Here is a 20,360-nt window from a genome sequence, read left to right on the forward strand (position 1 = left end):
CAGTAGACCCTGAGCTTCATTATATGCTCACTGTAATATATGAGCATGGTGAATGACACGCCCGCAGGAGCCACGACACTTCTGAGGCTAACTATAAAAGGTCAGAAAGAGGGAGGTGGCCCAATTCCTGGGAATCCCAGCCCCTACCCCAAAGTAGTTGGAATACTCCTCCCACTTGTTAGCATACGAAGCTACCGAGACCAGAAACACTAGCAACACCGCACCTCACAGCCTCCCGCTCCCTCACCTCAGGAGACGGCCCGCACTCTGTCTGTGGAGTGTGTATCTACTTTCACTTTAAACTCAACACCCAACCCCTCACCTCATGGCCTTTCTCCTGACTTCTGAGATGGCCTGCCCTCTGTCTATGGACAGTACATCTCTCTGAATAAATCTACTTTTAATGAACTGTGTCTCCCTCTTGAATTATTTCCTGCATGAAGCCAAGGACCCTCACTTGACGGGGGCACGTCCCAGGGACTCACCTGAGACCTGACACATGGCCATCCTCTCACACCCCATTTTCCTGTATCAGTTGTGCAATTATCTTTTTAAAGGAAGTTCTAGAAGTGGGATTTCTGGCACCAGAGGTAGGCACATGTTATATTTTGATCCTGCAGGTATGAACTTCAGGTAGACTTGAGACCTTGCAGGAAAAGAGACATACTTGTAGACTGATCTTCAGTTCATCCAATTCTTGTTGGCAGTAAACACTCAAGTGTGTGCAGGAGCTGTTTTAGCACAGTTACCTACGCCTGTAAGCAGGCAGGTACACAGCCGGGGAGGCCGGGGAGAGTGAGGGGCCCATGAGAGTGCGAGGCTGGGAGCTTCTCACTCCTGCAGATTCCTTGCTCCGTGTGAAAAACATCGCGAAGGATCTTCCACTGGGGAATAGGGGTTCTGGGCAACTAGTGTCTGTCTGGGAGTACTTAGTTTACTTTGTGTATACATTTCTAGCAACTGTAGCAATTACATTCCCTTTAACTTTTCTGTTGCTGTCTTTTCATTGCTCAGACCACTGACCCATGCCGACGCCTTCACAGCCACGTCTGCCAAAAACTACCCTCTCTGAGGGACGTCATGACCACGCACACCCCGCCAAACACCTGTGCGTCCGAGACCCTATCTCCTCGCTGTCTTGCCAACAAGACAGTTTTGCCGGTGTTACGTTTGCCAATCTGTGGTTAAAATAGAAAGATAACTTGATTTGGGTTTCATTCATTTCATTTCATTCATGATTTTAATTTTCACACTGATGAACATTGAATGTCTCCTTTTGTGTGCTCCCTGCTCATGGCCTATACTGCTTTCTGATGGGCCTATTTACTCTTCTCCAAATTGATTTAAGAGGACTCGGTGTGTATCAGCGTCTGCCTGTGGCTGCGACTGTTTTTCCTAGTGTGTTGCTTCCTTTTCAACCCTGTTCATGGAGATGAGGCTGTGGTTTACTATTTAAAAAAAATCTGAAGAACAAGAGTTGGTTTTGTTTTTTTTTTTTTTTTACAGAATATCTCCTGTAAGAATATTTTGATTAAAAGACATAAAATTATCTAATATTCCAAACACACCCATCACTCAGTTTTAATATTTTATCATATTGGGATTTTTGGGAGGGATGTGGCAGGAGGTTTTTATTTGGGGGGCGTTGGACAATAAAAGCCAATGGGGTTTTCACCTGGGGTGGTGAGGTGGAGGGATGAGAAGGGATCTGAGAGGCAGCTGGGAGGCAGCCAGATTAGCAAGAACTGGCCTCTTGAGATCAGGGATTTGCAGAGAGAAGGCCCATGGGACATAACTTGTGGCCTGGGCTCCATGTATTTCCTTGACGGGATTTTGTATTTTGTTTAACAGCCTGGGCTCAGCTGTGCAGTCTCCTGCGGGCACTCACGAGGCTGCAGGGAGGCCTCACTCGCACGTCCGGGCTACCAGCCGGGGAGCCTCGGCGCCCCTTCACTTGGCCTCTCCAGCAGGATAGCCCAGGATTTTCCCCTGGTGACGGCAGCCATAACTGGATATTTAAATCATGTGTTTAGATCACTCTTTAAAAACTGAACTCATCATTGCACAGATGCAGCTGGTCGTGCAGAGCAGTGGGACAGCCTCTGTGACTGTGATTCGGGTGTGGCACTAGTGACCAGGCCCGGGAGGCTGGGGTACACACTGAGCACAACAACACGTGGGCTGCAGTTTTGCTCAGAGCAGTTTCCTCATCTCAGCTCACAATGACAGTGGCATGCCCCCCGACTCTGGCCTTTCCTCTCAATATTGTGAAATCACCTAATTCTCAGTGTTAAATCGCTTTCTGCTTGAAATGTCTACAGTGGTTTCTATTTCCTACACTGAATTCTGATATAGATTTATCCTCCTCCCTTCATGCAGAGCAGAGCCAAACCTGAGACAACACTTTACATTTTATAATGAGGCGGAAAGAACGGTACAGCCATTTGTGCAGACGAGACAGAGTCCGACCCCAGCCGTGCTGCCTCCTGGTCCTATCGCCTTGGGCAAGTTATCTGTGCCTTCAGTTTTCTGAGGTGGGAAAATGGAAAAATACCTCACCAGTTGACTGAGAAATCTGTCCCCAAAGAGTCTGGGTTTTGACATCACCATGGCTCAGGAGGTGAGGGTCTGAGATCTGATGAGGCCGGTATAGGGGACTGAGACCCAGTACAGGAATAAAAACAGCCTCGAAGGAGCAGGGAGAGGCCCGGAGGTGAGAAAGAGCGGAGAGTGTGGGGAAAACAACCAGGCGGCTGGTGCGGCTAAGACGCCAGGGAAGCTGGTGGGGCTGGTGGGGCCCAAACCACCGAGGGCCTCCTCAGCCTTGGCGAAGAATTTGCATTTCACTCTAAGTTCAGAAGGAAGTCATTGAAAGGACTCAAGAAGGCAAGTGACAAAACAGACAGAATGGATCTCTGGGGGCAAAGTGGATACCAGGAGGTTAATTAGACAGCTAATATTAATACTCCAGGTGAGATCTGGTGACTTAGATTAGGGTGGCGGTGGTGGAGGGAGGAAAATGGATTTCAGATCCTGGGAGGGACTGGCAAGAGTAACACATGCCCTACTCGTGTAGAGACGGAGCGCTGGGCGGGTCTAAGGACCCCAGGGGCCGGGGATGAAGGGCTGGGTCTGGGAAACCAGGTACGGGCGAGGGTTCAGAAACCGGCAGAACCCTGGTTACCAGCGCTAATATCGTGGAACTGGGCATGAAGTCATGTCATAAGGAACTCCCCAGCTATTGCTGTGGAAGAGGGGTGTTTAGCGGCATCTCACGGGAAGTGTCACGGCTCTGCTCAAACGAGAATCCTGTGAGCTGGATTCCAAGCAGAGAGATTCCATCTTAGGCAAAACAACATACGTACAAATAACAGCTGCAAACAAATGCCACTGATCTCACAAAGAGAAGATGGTTATGAAAGAGAATACAGAATCACAGAGTGCTCATTCCAGAAAGATGGAGCCCTGAGACATGATCCAGCCACAGTCAGCATTTCCCAAGGCATTCTGGCGTGGATAAAACCTGCAGAAGTCACCTGATACTCGACGTTTAAACAGTATACTTTGGGTGAGTGCAGAAATACTGACAGTAATAGTGAAGGCCTAAAAGCAAAAATCAGATATCCTGGATCAACCCTGAAGGGGTGAGGAAGGGTCGCAGGGTCGGGGATTCAGGCTGGATTGCTCAGAGGCTGCTCCCTTAGCCACTCAGGGAATCCTGGCTCTGACGTCAGAGCTCATTATCTCTGTTTTAGTTTGTTACATAACTCGATATGGAGAACATGATTTCATTATGGGTACCCAAGGCGAATCGGTCCTTGCTAACCTACAATAACCCAACCTGTATTTTGGCCTCCCAGCCGCCTAATGATTTCATGTCTATTATAAGTGCCCTCCCCCTGTCCCGCCTTTATCTCCTACCACGTTTCCACCTCCTCCTGAGCCCCATTAGCGTCTGCTATTCCCTGAACAGGCCAGGCTTGTCTAAACCTCCAAAGCTTTGTGTTTATTCATCCTCCTACTCCCTTCCCTAGGCATTCTCGAATTTCTCAGTGAGCTTTATTGTTCTTCAAAGGCTTGTAACTCTGCAAGGATTTTATCTTGTCCATTATTGTAGCTCTGGGGCCTGGAACAGTAACTGGTACCTAACAGGTGCTCAACTAAGCTTCTTTCTCCGGCACTCTCAGGAGTTGTACATAATAATACCCTGCAATAAACCCCTTTTTGCTTCAACTAGCTAGAGTGGACTCTGTTGTTGAATCCTAGTTAGTTCAGACTGTGATGCCAGGAGTGGGTCTGGGAAACAAAATCAAGGCCTTGGGAATCTCGGCTGTCTGATGTAGTTGGTTCTGAAGGGGGATGTGATTACCATTAGTGGCTGGAACGCTGGGAAATGGGCGTCCAGTGATGAACCCGTTATTTGCATAATCACCTGCGGTCATCTGGAATAAAGTGCCCATTCAAGACAAGGCTTTGCTGGACTGGGTGTGATCAAACAACATGGGAACATATGGGAAAGTAATAAAAGAAAAGTGAGATGGGCTGGCCATTTTTCATTTCACTGGAAAAAATAAATTGACAAAAGGATAGCTTTAGGGCTTTTACTATTTTGGTTCAAGGCACAGTTAGGACACCAGAATTTTCAATGTTTGCCCTTATTTTTTTATCTGTAAGGCTCGCTCCATTGACCACTGGGACAACCATGAGATGACTGAAAAATCACACACTGAGAATAATCCTGCAGGGTGCTAAATGACAACACAGATTGAATTTATCTGAGGTTAATTAATTCCTGTTGATTAACTGAGAGTCACTAGTTTATACAGAACAAACAGAACCACAGTGATGTGCCCATCTATCGTGGTGCGGGAGAATCCATAGTCAGATCAAACCATTCTGATCATCGCTCTGGCTCTGCGTGTGAAGACAGTGAAGCAGTACTACTTGGCCTCTGTCACCCTGGGATCTCATCATCCCCAGTAAGTCAGGAAGCCATTTCAAAGGAAGACTCTCCCTGCCTCAGCATCTGGGACGTGAAGCCGGTGCTCCCCTAACTAAAGTATTTCTCACTGCTCACGATGCACTGCCATCCCTCCACCTACCCACACCAGCAGTCTTATGGGAAATTTTCTACAGTCAGTTAGCTGAGAGGAAATTCAAGCCTTTTATATGTCAATTATTCCTCAGTAAGGCTGAATTAAAAGAAAAAAATTGAAATACAGATTTGCAGATGTAATGATGTGCTGTCGCCAGCCAGGAGTGGATAGCTGTGGTTTTACAGACCCATGTAATAACAGCATGATAGTCATTTCCAATTGTTCCTTTATATCTGAGTCTTCATTAGATTTTAAGCTTCTTGAAGGCAGGATTATTCCATTATGTACAGAGCAATGATAGCGAAAGGAAATCCTTCCTATTGGTAGGGTGGTAATTCCTATCACGTTGCCAATAACTTACCTATGGTACCTATTTTGAACAGAAAAGGATCTTAGAGAATGGGAGTAGTTTAAATGTAATCAGATGAAACCAACTGCAGTTGCTTTACACACATGGAGTTTCTTAGCTGGAGCAAATCCAACACTGTGTGCAGCTGTTGATCTAACAAGTGCTTTTCCCTCTACTCGAAAAGCAGAGGGCACAGGAGCCTTCGTTTGGCAGGGGAAGCAGTACACTTTCACACCTTACTCCGGTGTTAAATCAGCTCTTCTTTATGATACAGTTTAGCCCTCAAGTCTCTTGATTATCTCACCATCCCACACCTCATTCCACATGTCCACTACATCGATCATCTCATATCCACACATCAGTTATTTCTTCAAACTGTGAATTTACCCTAATGAGCAAAGGTCAAATAGGCTTGGTATGTATGCTGCCTGGTTGTTTAGGTCTGTGTGCTATTTACCGGGTTTTATACTCCGTTGGCTGTGATTTAAGTAGGTTTTAGGGAGGGAGTGAAAGTAGATGAATTTTAAATTAATCATTGTTACTTAAATTAATTAACCAAAATTAATCAAGTACCCAGGATTTCATAAAAAGAGTGGCATATTCTGCATTGTTCCTATTTGCATTTCGCTATGTAGAGCCACATCTCAGGGCTGACCAAAAGCACACTGTATACACTGGCACTGCTAAATGCACTTGAAAAACTCAGAGTGGAAAGTAGGGTAGTTCAGAGAGCTTTGTGGTTGCTAAATACATAGAGAACAAAAGAGCTGCTTGACTATGCCCTGCTCTTTGTTGCATCTGTTCATTCCTCCAAGATTGTCCACTTGGCCAACTCTTCCCCTTTTCAAAGTCTCAGCCCAAATGCTTCCTCCTCTCCAGAAACCTCCCTGATTCCCCAGGACCAATAGATGTTGGAGCTGCTTCTCCTGTGTATCCTGTGCACCAACAGTAACCCAGTCTAAATCATCATTTGTCATTGCTACACTGTCAATTGTAATTGCTACTTTGAATATCTGTCTCTTCTTTAGATTTTAACCTTCTTGAGGGCAGGATTGTGCCTTTATATCTTTCTATTCTCTACACCAGCAGGTGTTCAATAAAATTTCTGAAGTGAATCAATGAAAGAATGCAGGACACTAAGCTACTAAGATGAATTAGACATAAATTCTACACTCCAAAACCTCACAGTCTGGGAAGACACAATGCATAGAAAATATATAAGGTAGTAGGTACCAAGTACCATAACAGGGATGACAATAAAATTCCATGGGTATTCAAAGGAGGGAAGCAATCTCACCCAGGAGGAATCTCAGAGGTGGTAAAAATATCTAGGGTTTCACATTTTACTATTAAGTACTATATATTATATTTACTGTAAGTCAATACTTGTTTGCCCTTTGAGCACATCCTGAGGTTGGAGATGGGGGGCCAGCAGATGCATCCGGGTAGAAAGGGGCTCAGATTTGAATTTGCCAGAGTTAATCCCACAGATAATGAAACTGAGAACCGGCCAGACAGAACTTCAGTTTCTAGATTACTTACCCATTTGGGTTTCTTTCCAGCTCATTTAGTAGTGTATGATCACAGTATTCGAAAACTAAATGCATTTTCCTTTTTCTCCTGAACACTTCAATGAGGTTCACGAGGTTCGGGTGTTTTAATTGCTGCAAAGGAGTTGAAATACAAAGTTTGGTGATTTGTTTCTCATAATAGTTTTTCCCAGACCCCTTACAATTGTAAGAGCAGAAGACCTTGCTTATCATCCTCTCTGTATCTCTCGTGGAGAATTTTATTACAGTTACTCACAAGAGAAAAACTACTCTGAGTAAGAATCATAGAATCTTAAAATTGGAAGAAATTTAAGAATTTATCTTATGTACCCCATAATAAAGGGTAACTAAGCTGCTTGAATCTCTCAGAGATAGCACATAAAGTACAACTTAAAATACAAACACTAAAATAAAAAATATTTTATGCATTTAATGGAAATTCTAAATAAAAAGTCATAAAATGAACTGAATAAAGAATGGTAATGGAATTATTGAGCAAAAGACTATAAAAATCATCAATACCCATTTAGCTTACATATCGCCATGGATTTAATGGAAATGTCAGCTGGATTTAAACCCGGTCTGGATTTTAGTGTTGGCTCTCAGAAATACTAGATCTCAACCCTCAAATCTGATTCAACTGCATATTCTAGGAGTCCCTACGGTTGGTCTGTGTTTTAAATTTATCACATTTTCAGCTCTCTTCTTTGATTCTTGTTCTCTCTTATGCTCAGATGTTTTTTGTGTTACATTTGATTCCCAAACTGAAGCATTTCACGAGGCAGCCTCTGTTTAATGTTGTAAACCGCCCCCCCCAAATCAAACTAATCTTGACTAAGTAAAATCATCTGTCACTAGAGTAACTGCACAATTTATCATCCAACCAGTTTAACAAGTATAAGCCAGGACTGTTCCTGGCAAATTGACACATACGGTCATCCTGCCTATGGCTAAGGTGACCGTATAATTTCACATACAAACCAGTATACTTTTGAAAGAAGATGCTAAGCAGACAAACAGGATGCTAACCAGACTGAACAATGGTACAAAAGCTACAAACCAGGACATCTGATCATTCCTGCTTATAACGCATCTCCGTGTTGTTGTCCCAGTATGGGAGACAAATCAACTTTCTAAACCCTATGCACCACTTACTCAGAAAGATACATGGAGAGAGAGAAGTATTTTGTATATAATAGAAGCTCAGTACATGTTTTGCAGGTCCAGTAGAGTCTTAAGTATGGGGGCTTATATAGCACCCTCTCCCTCAGGACTTGTAAGCACGGCTTGACCAAAAAATAGAACCACCATGAAGAAATCACCCTGTGATTATGTGCCTGCTGCTCCGCAGTGCGGGATAAAGGGAATCCATTATACGTTAAGGACGTGCCCAGAGCACCAGATCCATTTGTTTTCTATGTGCTCCACCGTCGACAAGAGCAGAAAGGCCAACAGTGGAGGAAACAGGTCACACAGGTGAGCTCAGTGCTGAGGCACAAACTGCAGGACAGGAGCGAAACGGTCTCTGCCAGGAGAGTCAGGGAGTCCCGGGTGCTACGGTGGATGCAACGGCAAGGTCAGATCTCCTGCCTTTGGGTAGATCGGCAATTTATATCTTTTCTGCAAATAAAATGAACTTAGCCCAGAAAAATAGTGACTTGTCAAAAGTAAAAGAGGTAGTAGCAGGAAGCAGGGGGAGGGGAGGGGAATCAGAGCAAAATGTAAATAATAGGAGCCTGTGAGGAAGGTAAGGTAGATGTATCACAGAAGGGATCTGTTCAGGGCACAGGGTGAAACATACCAAAAGCAGGAAAGATGTACATTCATTCTGAGAGTCATCACCGGAGACCAGAAAGAGTTGGAGTCTGGCTACTTTTAACCTTCAAGTGCACTGTCAAATTGCGCACTTGTAACCCAGGAGGTTAAGCATTAACTTTACTTGAAGGCTTGGTGGGAGAGGGTGGATAAAAAGCATCTTTTATTAGAAAACAACCCACTGCCATGTTCAGACACACCCTGCAGTTCAGTTCTGTGACGAGCTGGCTGTCTGACTAGCGCCCTCTGCTGGCTACGAGGTAACAGGGAACTTTTTTTGTTCCTTGTTTTTTAAATCATGATGGGTGTGCTCTTGAAAACTCCATGTTTATCAAATTACATTTTAAACGAAACACTAAAACTTTTTAGTTGAAGAAACCTACTACAAATAATACTTGAAAAGGATAGATGATATAATAAATATTATCTCTCTTAAAAAACTGGATTTCTAGTGTTTTCCTAAGAACAGATGACACCTGTCAAAAGTAAAGGTCAGCTGTGTGTTTCTGAGGAAATCAATTTCGTTACACAAAGTGTGGTCCATGGACAAGCAGCTGCTGGCTCCATCAGGGAGTTTGTTAGAAATGCAGAATCTCAGGCTGACCCCAGGCCTCGACTCAGAATCTGCATTTCAACAAGAACCACCTCCCTCCCCAGATCCCGGTGAGCGTCAATATTTGAGGAGCGCCAGGCGACGCCTCCGTTTCCTCTCTGATGAAATAAGAGTGCTGGATGAGAAGCATCTCTAAGCTCTCTCGTGGCTCTAAAACTGTAAGATTTTTAGGATAGGAAAAAGTTTACACTGAGAACTAATGACGCTTACATATCAGATCCTATCAGAGTAAAAACAATTTCTAACAAAACGCTTGTGTCATATGTCTATACACAGCTGGGGGTGACAGTCGATATGTCAAGAGCCAGTGGAGCACAGGCAGGGACCAATCCACGCTGATGCCTAAAGGGGCCCTGGCACAGTCCTATGGGCCCCTCTGTGCCAGGAATTGCTCTCTTAGTTGCTGGTTTGCGGGGAGAAGTAGTTGGGCTGGAGTGGGATGCTTGGGGGGAGCAGGGGTGGGGGAAGGCCAGGGTTGAAGGGGAGGGTAAACACTGGGATGAGGGGACTTAGGACCAGCCAGAACGGAAGAACTTCAATATTCTAACCATCTGTAGCTGTACTCATAATATTAGTAAAACATCAGAGCGGCCAAAGTCCAAAGTGATGATCAATTTACATAGCTGCTGATACAAAGAAATTTAAGTCCAATGGGGAAAGAAAAATCACTTTAAAATCCTCTGTAATTTTGGCATACACATTTCACCCAGTACCATGCTATTACAGGTGGACAGAGGAAGCCAACCTACCTTCAACATACGTATTTCTCGTAGAGCTATTTTCTTAACCACAGGATCGTCTTCGGATTCCACAAATTTTTTGATAGCTACCACTTGTCCAGAGGTTTTGTTTCTGCATTTGAATACAACTCCATAAGACCCTTCTCCAATCTTGGCCAATTTTTCATACTTTCCCATTTGAGCTGAAGTGACTTAAATTACTGGTATCGATCGACTTGCAGTTCAGCACTGCACCTGGAAAATAAGAGGACTCAGCTTAATCATTTTACCAAGGACAGTGCTTCACAGTTTTCTATGTAAAGCCAATTAGCCCAGGATGCCAAAGATTTATTTCCGTCAATTTATTCTAAATACACTGAAAAATATTTGGACATTGTTTTGTTCATTTAGTTCAGTCCTATGCTGTTCTTTCACCCACTGCAAAGATTCCATGTATTATTTCTTGTAATGGGTCTGTGTTTACTTCAGTGAACTGGGAATTTATAGAAAAGAACCTTATCCAGTCTACTGTCATTATCCTCAAGAAAATGATTAAAATGTGATGCTGTAGAATCCAGCTGAAGGAACACTGTGTACTCTGGTGTGTGGTGTTTATCTTTTCCCTCCTAACCCTTGTCAGTACTGCGGTGAGTAGGACATGGTACAAAGTGCTCTACTGCCACCTGGTGGATAAAAGAAAGAGGGCTGTTGAACGAAGCAGCTATCAAAAACAGTAAAATCTTTCCAGAGCATTTACTGCCCTTAACTTTTATATTATGAAGGAATGGATCCTTAAATTCTTAGATCTCAAAGAAAATAATAATAAAGCACAAAAAGAGGAAAGCTTTTTCTAATTTTTCATGAATGTTTTCACATCCATAGTGATTTCTATTGAAATATGAGGCTTGATTTTTCTGACTTGCATCACACATTCATAAATTTTGTGGTGACTGGTTTACATATTAAGTAACAAGTAAGGCCAGTGTAATTAAACATATCAATGTAGCAATTAAAAATACACAAATTCTAAATAGTCTCAAAAATCCCACCCCAGTTTTTCCAGCAGTATCTTAATACAATCTAATAGTAATAATAATAGTTAGCAATTAAATAACATTGTTCTATGCAAATTACATATAATCTGCACAAATACCCTATGAAGTAGGTGTTATTCTTATTCAGTTATACAGATGAGGAAACAGGCACAGTGAAGCTAGTATGAAATTAGAACTCAGGCAGTCGGGTTCCAGAAATCACAATTTGAATCACAACACTACACTGCCTCTCAGTTGATTCAAGAGAACGCACAATTTGAAGAACCACTTATTCCAGGTCTTAGGATTAGTGAAATGTCAAGTGACAGAGCTGACCACTTTAAAAAATTCTCGTGTTTCAAATGAGTACACATTTTTAACTTCACTCTTATTCAGTCTCTTCCATCTACAGATTATCTCAGTGGTGAAAGAAATCATCTGCTCTGGCTCGCAGACAACTGGGAAAAGTGTTTCTGAAATAAATGACTACTGCCATACTGCTTTACACATGCTATTTCTTTGTTAGTGTTGTAGATTCTATTCTCTCTCTTATAAAAGGAAGACAACTTGAGCAACACACTAAGATACCAGCAAAACCCATCACAGATTATACTCTGAAAACTCTCTTAATTATACTGTATTTTAAAATTGGGGGGTAGGGCATAGCTCAGCGGTGGAGCGGGTGCTTAGCATGCATGAGGTCCTAGGTTCAATCCCCAGTACTGCCATTAAAAAACAAATTCATATAAATAAATAAACCTAATTATCTCCTCTTCCCCCCCAAAAAGAACAAACAAACAAACAAAATAGGTACTATGATCTTAAAGCTATTTAGATAGAAGCATGCATACACTTGTTTTTCTATAGCCTAGAAATAGGTGACTGGGAAGAGGACAAAAGAAACCATGCGTTTGCTTTAGAAATTTATTGGTGCAGAACTTTGTAGATTTATGAATTTAGCCTACTTGATAAGCACTATGGTTATCGAGGGAAATTTTGAACGTGCCACAAGACTTAACTATAAAGTTGTAGTCTACGTGTTATTTTATTTCCTGCTAAGTAGGTGATTTGATCTACTGATCTATGATTTTCCTTTTCTTTCAACAGGTTCATATTCAGATATGAACAGGCAAAATATTTAGATATCTGTCACATCAGCCAAACTGCTGAATATGATCAAATGAAGCACCAGAAAATAGAACTTCACCGGGTAGCGTCTCAGTATTATCTGTTTTCTGAAGTCCTCACAGGGTTCATGGAAGATGAATCTGAACCGGCAGGAGTCAGAACATGGCAGGAATTCCACAAAGGAACTGAGGGCTCTAACTCCAGCTCACCTGGACTCCACCAGAGTTTTTAGAAGCAATAATTCCTAACCTTTCACCTGAGGTCCTGACCAAATATCTCACTGCTCGATGAACTCTCTGTAGGAATGGACAGAACCAGCTCAAAATCAGGACATTCTAAGCCAAATGCCCAGACTTGCTCCACGTTGCATCTAAATGGCTTGTGAAGAGATGTGTGGTGAAAACTCTGAGGTAGCCAAGGATAGTGGCAGTTCCTTAAATAGAACCTCTCTTCATATCTGTTTCACAAAGCTACAGAAGTCAACTAGAACAATAAAACTGCGTAAACCCAATGCCTTCAACATCACAAGGACAGAGAACTACGAACTTATATAGAAAAGTAAACCCCCGATTTTGGAAGAGGTATCTCTGAAGCTGCCATTGTAAACTTTTGCAGAGAGCAAAGACAGGAGGGGGGTGTGATCTTGAAAAATCATAAAGAAAAATAACTAAAAAATAAACCAAAGGAAAGCATAAGAAAGTAAATAATGAAACTGAAACAGAAATTAGTAAAGCAGAGAATACAAAAAATAGTAAATCTAATTAGTAAACCAAAATCCTGGTTCCCAGAAAAATTTAAAATAGACAAATCGTTAACTAACTTACTGAAGGAAAAAAGGAAAAACAATATGCAAAATAAGAAATGACAAGAGGGAGTAACCATCAAAACAGAAGACTTCTTTTTTTTTATTCTTGAGACTACTTTGCAGGCATCTATGCAGATGAATTTGAAAACCTAGATGAAATGGATAACCTCCTAGGAAAATAGAGTCTACCAAAATTTGCCCAATTAGAGATTCAGAATTTAGACTGGTTTCAGTACAGGAAGTGGAGAAAGTTATGTTTTCAAAAAATCCCACAAAAAAGCACAAGGGGTCAGACTTTGACTAGGGTGGGGTAAAGAGATGGGCAAGTCCTTTTCCTAAAACACAAGCATAAGACTAAGCAAAATTTTGTCCAAAAAAGAAAAAAAAAAAAAAAAAAAAAGCAAGCAACCAACCAAACTCCAAACCAACAATTTTCAGTATCTGGAAATCAAGCAAAAGCAAAAAAAACCAAAAAACAAAAAAACAACAACTGGAGAAGCATTTATTTGTGATAAGCTGCTAGAACTCCACTTAAGAGCAGTGGGTCTGTGGCTTCTTGCCTGAGGCTGTTGCCATCCATCCTCTCCTCTGTCCCCCGGCTCAGCAGGTGTAGTGGTGTGACCAGCAGGTGTAGTGGTGGGCTGGCCAGGCCAGCAGCCTTACTCCCGGGGGATGTCTCTGATATGGCTCAGAGGCTGAAAACCTGTGACAATATGTCAGTAAAATTCCTACCAATTCAGTATGAAACAAATGGGAAAGGAAACAGGTTTGTAAGCCTGAGAATGTGGTCCAGTTGGGGTGAGGTGTAGATTAGCCAGAAATTTATGGGAAGACCCTAAAAATGAAAGAACCATAGAAAGGCAAGATCAGCTTTCCACACATCTCTGGCTAACTGGGAAGCTGCAGGCACACCTGGGGAAGACCTGAGAAGGCCTAGAGGAAAGTCAACGCTGGCCAGGTCTGAGGACGGGCTGAATTTTGAATGCAGCTCCCCAACCACACGCTGATCCCCTGGAAGAGAGTGAAAAGCTTATGTCTGAGTACCAGCACTGCTCAAACTACTGGTGACTGCCAAGCTATGCAGACAGTGGTGACTTCTGCAAAAGCCAGGGTGAGAAAATAAAACTGAGCAGACACTTGGGAGGAGACAGATCCTAGGATACCGGCAGGTTGCAAAAACAAAAAACAGCCCATTAAAAAAAAAACCCTCAGGGGAGAAAAATCAGAATCTAGAATTTCTGGATAACATATTATCCAAAATGTCCAATTTTCAATAAAAAATTATAAGGCATGCTAAGAAAAAGGAAATTGTGACCAATACTCAGGGGAAGTCAAGAGAAATGAATTCTGAGTGGATCCAGGTATTGGATTTTGCTGACAGACTTAAAAAACAGCTGTTACAAGTATATTCAAATAAATTTAAATGATAATTTAAAGAATTAAAGGAAAACATGGTAACTCAATAAATAGGGAATCTCAACACAATAATGAAAAGTATAAAAAAGAACCAAATGGAAATATTAGATTAAAAAAAATACAACTGAAATGAAAAATTCACCAGATGTAATCAACAGAAGATTTGAGATGACAGGAGACAGAATCAGTGAGTCTGAAAACAGATGGCTAGAAAATGACCAATGAAGGAAAAATACTGCAGATGAACAGCACCTCAGAGACCTGCAGGACAAAATCAACAGTACCAACTTACATGGAGTGAGATTCTCAGAAATAGGGCAGTGAAAAAAAGGGGCAGAAAAAAAAACTGAAAACGTCATGGCCAAAAACTCTCCAAACCTAATGGAAAACATTAATCTACAGATTCAGTAAGTTTAACAAATCCCCAAAACAGGATAAACACAAAGAGATCAGTAAGTGGATACATCACAGCCAAGCTGCTGAAAACGTAAGAGAATATCTGAAAACCAGTGAGAGACAAACGATAAATGCTGGAGAGGGTGTGGAGAAAGGGGGACCTTCCTACACTGCTGGTGGGAATGCAGTTTGGTGCAGCCACTGTGGAAAACAGTATGGAGACTCCTCAAAAGACTAAAAATAGACTTACCATATGATCCAGCAATCCCACTCCTGGGCATATATCCACAGAGAACTTTAATTCAAAAAGACGCATGTACCCCAATGTTCATAGCAACACTACATACAATAGCCAAGACATGGAAACAACCTAAATGCCCATCAACAGAGGACTGGATAAAGAAGCTGTGGTATATCTATACAATGGAATACTACTCAGACACAAAAAATAATAAAATAATGCCATTTTCAGTAACACAGATGGACCTGGAGATCGTCATTCTAAGTGAAGTAAGCCAGAAAGAGAAAGAAAAATACCATATGACATCGCTCATATATGGAATCTAAAAAGACAAATGAACTTATGAACTTATTTACAAAACAGAATCAGACTCAGACATAGAAAACAAACTTATGGTTACCAGGCAGGGAAGGGATAAATTAGGATTTTGAGATTTGCAGATACCAACTACTATATATAAAATAGATATACAATAAGTTTATACCATATAGCACAGAAACTATATTCAGTATCTTGCAGTAATCCATAATGAAGAATATACAAATGAATATATGTATGTATACGTATGACTGAACTACTATGCTGTACACCAGAAACTGAAACAACATTGTAAACTGACTATACTTCAATAAAAAACCCCACAAAACCCCAAAACCAAAACCAACCAACCAACCAAACAAAAAACAGTGAGAGAGAACTACTCACAGACAAGGGAACAGCAATATGATTAACGCCTGATTCCTCATCAGAAAAATAATAGCAAAAAATCAATAAAGCAAAAAAAATGGTTCTTGAAAAACATCAACAAAATTATTGAATCTTTATCTAGACTAAGAAAAAAGAAAGAAAAATTACCAAAATCAGGACCACCCTACAGAAATTAAAAAGGTAAAAAGAGAATATTATGAACAACTTTATGCAACCAAATTAAACTACTTTGTTGAACCAATGCCTAAAAAGACACAAAATACCAAACTGACTCAAGGAAAAACAGAAAATCTTATTACACCCATAATAAAAAATAAAGAAACTGAATTGGTAATTAAAATCTACCCACAAAGAAAAGCCCAGGCTCAGATGGCTTCAGAGAGAAATTCTATTAAAAATTCAAAGAATTGATACCAATCTTTCACGAACGGTTCTAAAAAACAGAAGAGGGAAGAACATTTCCCAACTAATTCTGTAAGGCCAGTATTACCCTGATAACAAAGTCAGACAAAGAAATCACACAAAGAACTACAGACCATTATTCTCATTAATATAGACACAAGAATCCTCAACAGAATAATTAGCATTAACATATAAAACGGATACACAACCATGTCTCTGACAGATTTATCCCAGGAATGCAAGCTTGCTATAATACCTGAGAATCAATAACGTAAAACACCATATTAACAGAATAAAAGACAAAGGACATGATCATCTTAGCAGATATGAAAAAAAAGGATTTGATAAAACTCAACACCCATTCACGATAAAAATCTCAACAGACTAGTAATAAAAGGAAACTTCTTACAGGGCAGATCTGTGAAAAATCTACAGTTGGCATCATGCTTAATGGTGAAAGACTGAACGTATTTCCCCTAAGACTGGGGGAAAAAATGTTTGCTTTCACTTCTATTTAACATTGTTTTGGAAGTTCTCACCAGTGCAGTAAGTCAAGTAAAAGAAACTACAGGTATACAGATTGGGAATGGAAAGAAAAACCACTATTATTCGGAAATGTATGCTACTGTGTGTAGAAAATCCTAATGAGTCTACAAAAAACTGCTGTAACTAATGAACAAATGTTCCATGTAGTAGGATCCAAGATCAGAATACAATAAACATACTGGTAACAAACAATCTGAAAATGAAATTAAAAAAAAAAAAACACCATTCCACTCACAGTAACATCAGGAGAATCATATATTTAGGGACAAAATTTAAAAAGTGAAGTGCAAGACCTGTCCACAGGAAATTAAAGCACTGCCGAGAGGAATTAAAGCAGGTTTAAAGAAAAGGAGAGAAATGCCATGGTCATGGATCGGAAAACTCAGCAAGATGTCAGTTCTCCATAAATTCATCTATAGATCAAATTGAACCTCTATTAAAAAAATAGGCTTTTTGGGGGGGGTAGAAGTCGACAAGATGAACCTAAGATTTATATGGAAATGCACAGTACCCAGAAGAGCCAAAACAACTTGGAGTAAGGATAAACTTGGAAAACTTATCATCACCTGACTTCAAATTTTACTACAAAGTTACGGTATATTAAGGGAGTATGATATTGGCTTAAGGACAGACATACATATCAATGGAACAAAAGAGCGAGTCAAGAAATAAACCCCTTGATTAATAATCAATTGATTTTGGCAATGATGCCAAGGCAATTCAATAAGGAAAATATCTTTTTCATCAAACAGTGCTAGGATGGCTGGGTATCCATATGCAAAAAAACAAAGAAAAAAAAAAAAACACTTAAGATAGCTACCTCACACAACATATCAGAATTAACTCAATGAGAAGGACAGAGCATCACCTCTGTGATATTTTTGCCAAAAATGCAAAACCTGAATCTAATTATGAGGAAACAGCAAAGTCAAATTGAGGGCCATTCTACAAATAATGGGCCTGTGTTCTTAAAAAATATCAAGGTCCTGAAAGACAAAGGTCAAAGTACGATTCCAGACTGAAGGAGACTGAAGAGATGTGAAAACACAATGTAATGTCTGATCCCTGAATTGGACCCCGGAACGGGGAAGAGTAACTATTAAAAAATCATACTGGGATAACTGGCAAAACCTAAATACTGACGGTGGATCAGATACCAAGTTTCCTGATTTTGGTAATCTGTACTGTGCTTATGTCCTAATTCTTAGGACATATACACTGAACTACTTTAAGGGAAAGGGATATGATGTCTGCAAGTTACTCTCAAATGGTACAGAAAGATTAATACGCATATACATATATATACAAAGAGAGGTAGAAAGGAAATGATAAAATAAACGGAGTAAAATTTAAATAATGAATGAATATAGATGTATGGGAGTTCCCTGTACTATTCTTGCAGGTTTGAAATTATATAAAAAATTGAGCTATTTTTAAAACCCATATATAGTGGGACTAAAGTGTCTCAACTCACTTTTTTTCCTGCATATCTACTTCACTTACACCAAAAATACCTTTCTTAAACATCAGTATAATCAGATATTGTCCTCCCTCAAAAATGTGTGTGGCCTCAGAAGAAAGTTCAAACTGTGGTATGATATTTACAGGCCTTTCCATCCTGGTCCCAGTGAACCTTTCCTGCACGGCTTCTCAGATTCTTCCCCAAATACTTTCAGATCTCTCAGTCTCTGTTTACACCCCTGCTTGGAAGGTTTGACCCCGAAATCCTTTGTTGTTCAACTCAAACGTCTTTTCTACTTAGCCTTCCCCGATCCCCAAAGGCAAGCTCTCTCTCTGCACACATACTGAGTTAACAACTTCCCCCCCACCCCCCGCTCCTTTTTCACACATTATTCATCACACCTGACTTCTACTATTTGCCCATAGTCTGGCACACAGTAGGTGCTCAGCCTGTCTGTTGTAGTCCTGCCATAATTTTATTCTCTAGCTTTTCTACAAAATATGTAGAATGACTTTCTTTGTTAAGCAAAGGCAATCATTACATTCTGCTTGTTAATATAGTAACCTGGGCAGGAAATCAAGATTAAACTGTGAGTTAGCTATTGGCAGGGAATAGATGCAATTGGCTGAAAGTATTTTTCACAGTAATGAGTGACCTTCAATCTGAACCTATGTACCTCTTGGCTACAGGGACTCCTGACTTGAGAATTTACCAAATATCTGACTGTTAACAATGTTCTGTGTACAAAGAAAAGCAAAAACAGGCATAGACTTGGGCCAGTTGGTGAATATACAAAGATAAACAGATAGATACTTGAGCGGATCATTAAATTTCTTGAAAATTTTCTATTGAACTGCTTTGGTCTTGAGGATTTGCAAAAGGATGCACCTAGACACGGAGAAAACACTTGGAGGAAGATTATATTCCACGATTGTATCACAAAGCAGGTCATGAGGGCTTGAGCAAGTCTTTAAAGAATACACTGAGAGAAGAAGAGCAAAATTCAGAAGGGGAGAGGAAATGGGGCAAAAAAACACATTAACTGCCTAATCTAAAAGTTTATAGGCAACTCGTGTAAATAGTGGCGTTAGGAATGAGGTTTCCCCGCTGTGGATTCTACAGGCTAAAAGTATTAATCTGCTGTGTTGTTATTGTTTCCAATGCAACAAACATACATTTATCTTTAATAAAATGGACCAGGAAAATGGGCTATAAGACCATCCTCCATCTGTCTTACAAACATAATACCTAATTGCAGAACTTAAAAAGTACACACATGTCTTTATAAACTTGTCTTGGTTATAGTACAGTTGGATTAATTAAAAGCATCCCCAGAAAACCAGAAGGCCATACACTTTTCATAATCCAAGAAGCTAATTTTGTTTAAAAACCTCACATGTCTTGTGTACACAGGACAGATTTGTAAGTCTGGCATAATCCATTTTATTTCCAAGCCTCTAAACTGGTCTTTTTGTTTGTTGTTTGTTTTGTCCTTCTTGTTTTGGGGTAGGTAATTAGGTATTTATTTATTTTGATGGAGGTACCAGGACCTTGTGCATGCCAAGTGTGCACTCTACCACCCAGCTATACCCTGCCCCTTAAACTAGTCTTGACTATACGTTTAATGACAGCCCAGCTTCGCCACACCACATGGGTCCCCCAAAGTGCAGATGCGCCCTCGCTCGCCTCCCCGGGGCGGCGCCTCCCTCCAGCCCCCGGGAGGCCGCACCGGGAGGGTCGTTTTTCCGGCGGGAGCTACTCTTCACCTTTTGCCCCTCGCCCCCACCCCTGCTTGTCCCGCCAGAGGCCGCCGAAGGGGAAGACTTTCGCGCTCCCCTTCTCTCAGGAGCCTTTTCTAGGAGCCTCCATCCACACTCCACTTCTCTCTCCAATCCCCCGCGCCGACCCGCTTCCACCCGGCCCCCGCCCGCCGCCGGCGGCACCCGCACTTACGGCGCGGACGCGGCGACGGCGACGCAGCCCCGAGCAGCCCCGGCGGCCCCGACTCCGGCGCGGGACGCGGGACGCAGACAGCCGGCGGCGCAGCGACTCCGGAGCGCCCCCGCCGCTGCGTCTCCCG

At 41.4% G+C, this 20,360-nt stretch overlaps 1 protein-coding gene across 2 annotated transcripts in view; it reads right to left on the reverse strand.

Annotated features, from left to right (window-relative positions):
- Positions 1–20,360, reverse strand: part of CDKL4 (cyclin dependent kinase like 4) — a 38,417-nt gene extending 18,057 nt beyond the window's left edge. The window contains exons 1-3 of one of the 2 annotated variants that reach the window (XM_032497382.1): positions 20,234–20,360; positions 10,173–10,397; positions 6,988–7,109 (exon numbers count right to left, since the gene is read on the reverse strand). In XM_032497382.1, coding sequence (XP_032353273.1) covers positions 6,988–7,109; positions 10,173–10,340 — 290 coding nt within the window. In that variant the 5' untranslated portion in view covers positions 10,341–10,397; positions 20,234–20,360. The remainder of the gene's footprint in view (positions 1–6,987; positions 7,110–10,172; positions 10,398–20,233) is intronic. The other variant, XM_032497381.1, reaches the window with a different exon arrangement.

The sequence above is a fragment of the Camelus ferus genome, chromosome 15 (assembly GCF_009834535.1).
Source record: "Camelus ferus isolate YT-003-E chromosome 15, BCGSAC_Cfer_1.0, whole genome shotgun sequence".
Classification (NCBI taxonomy): Eukaryota; Metazoa; Chordata; class Mammalia; order Artiodactyla; family Camelidae; genus Camelus; species Camelus ferus.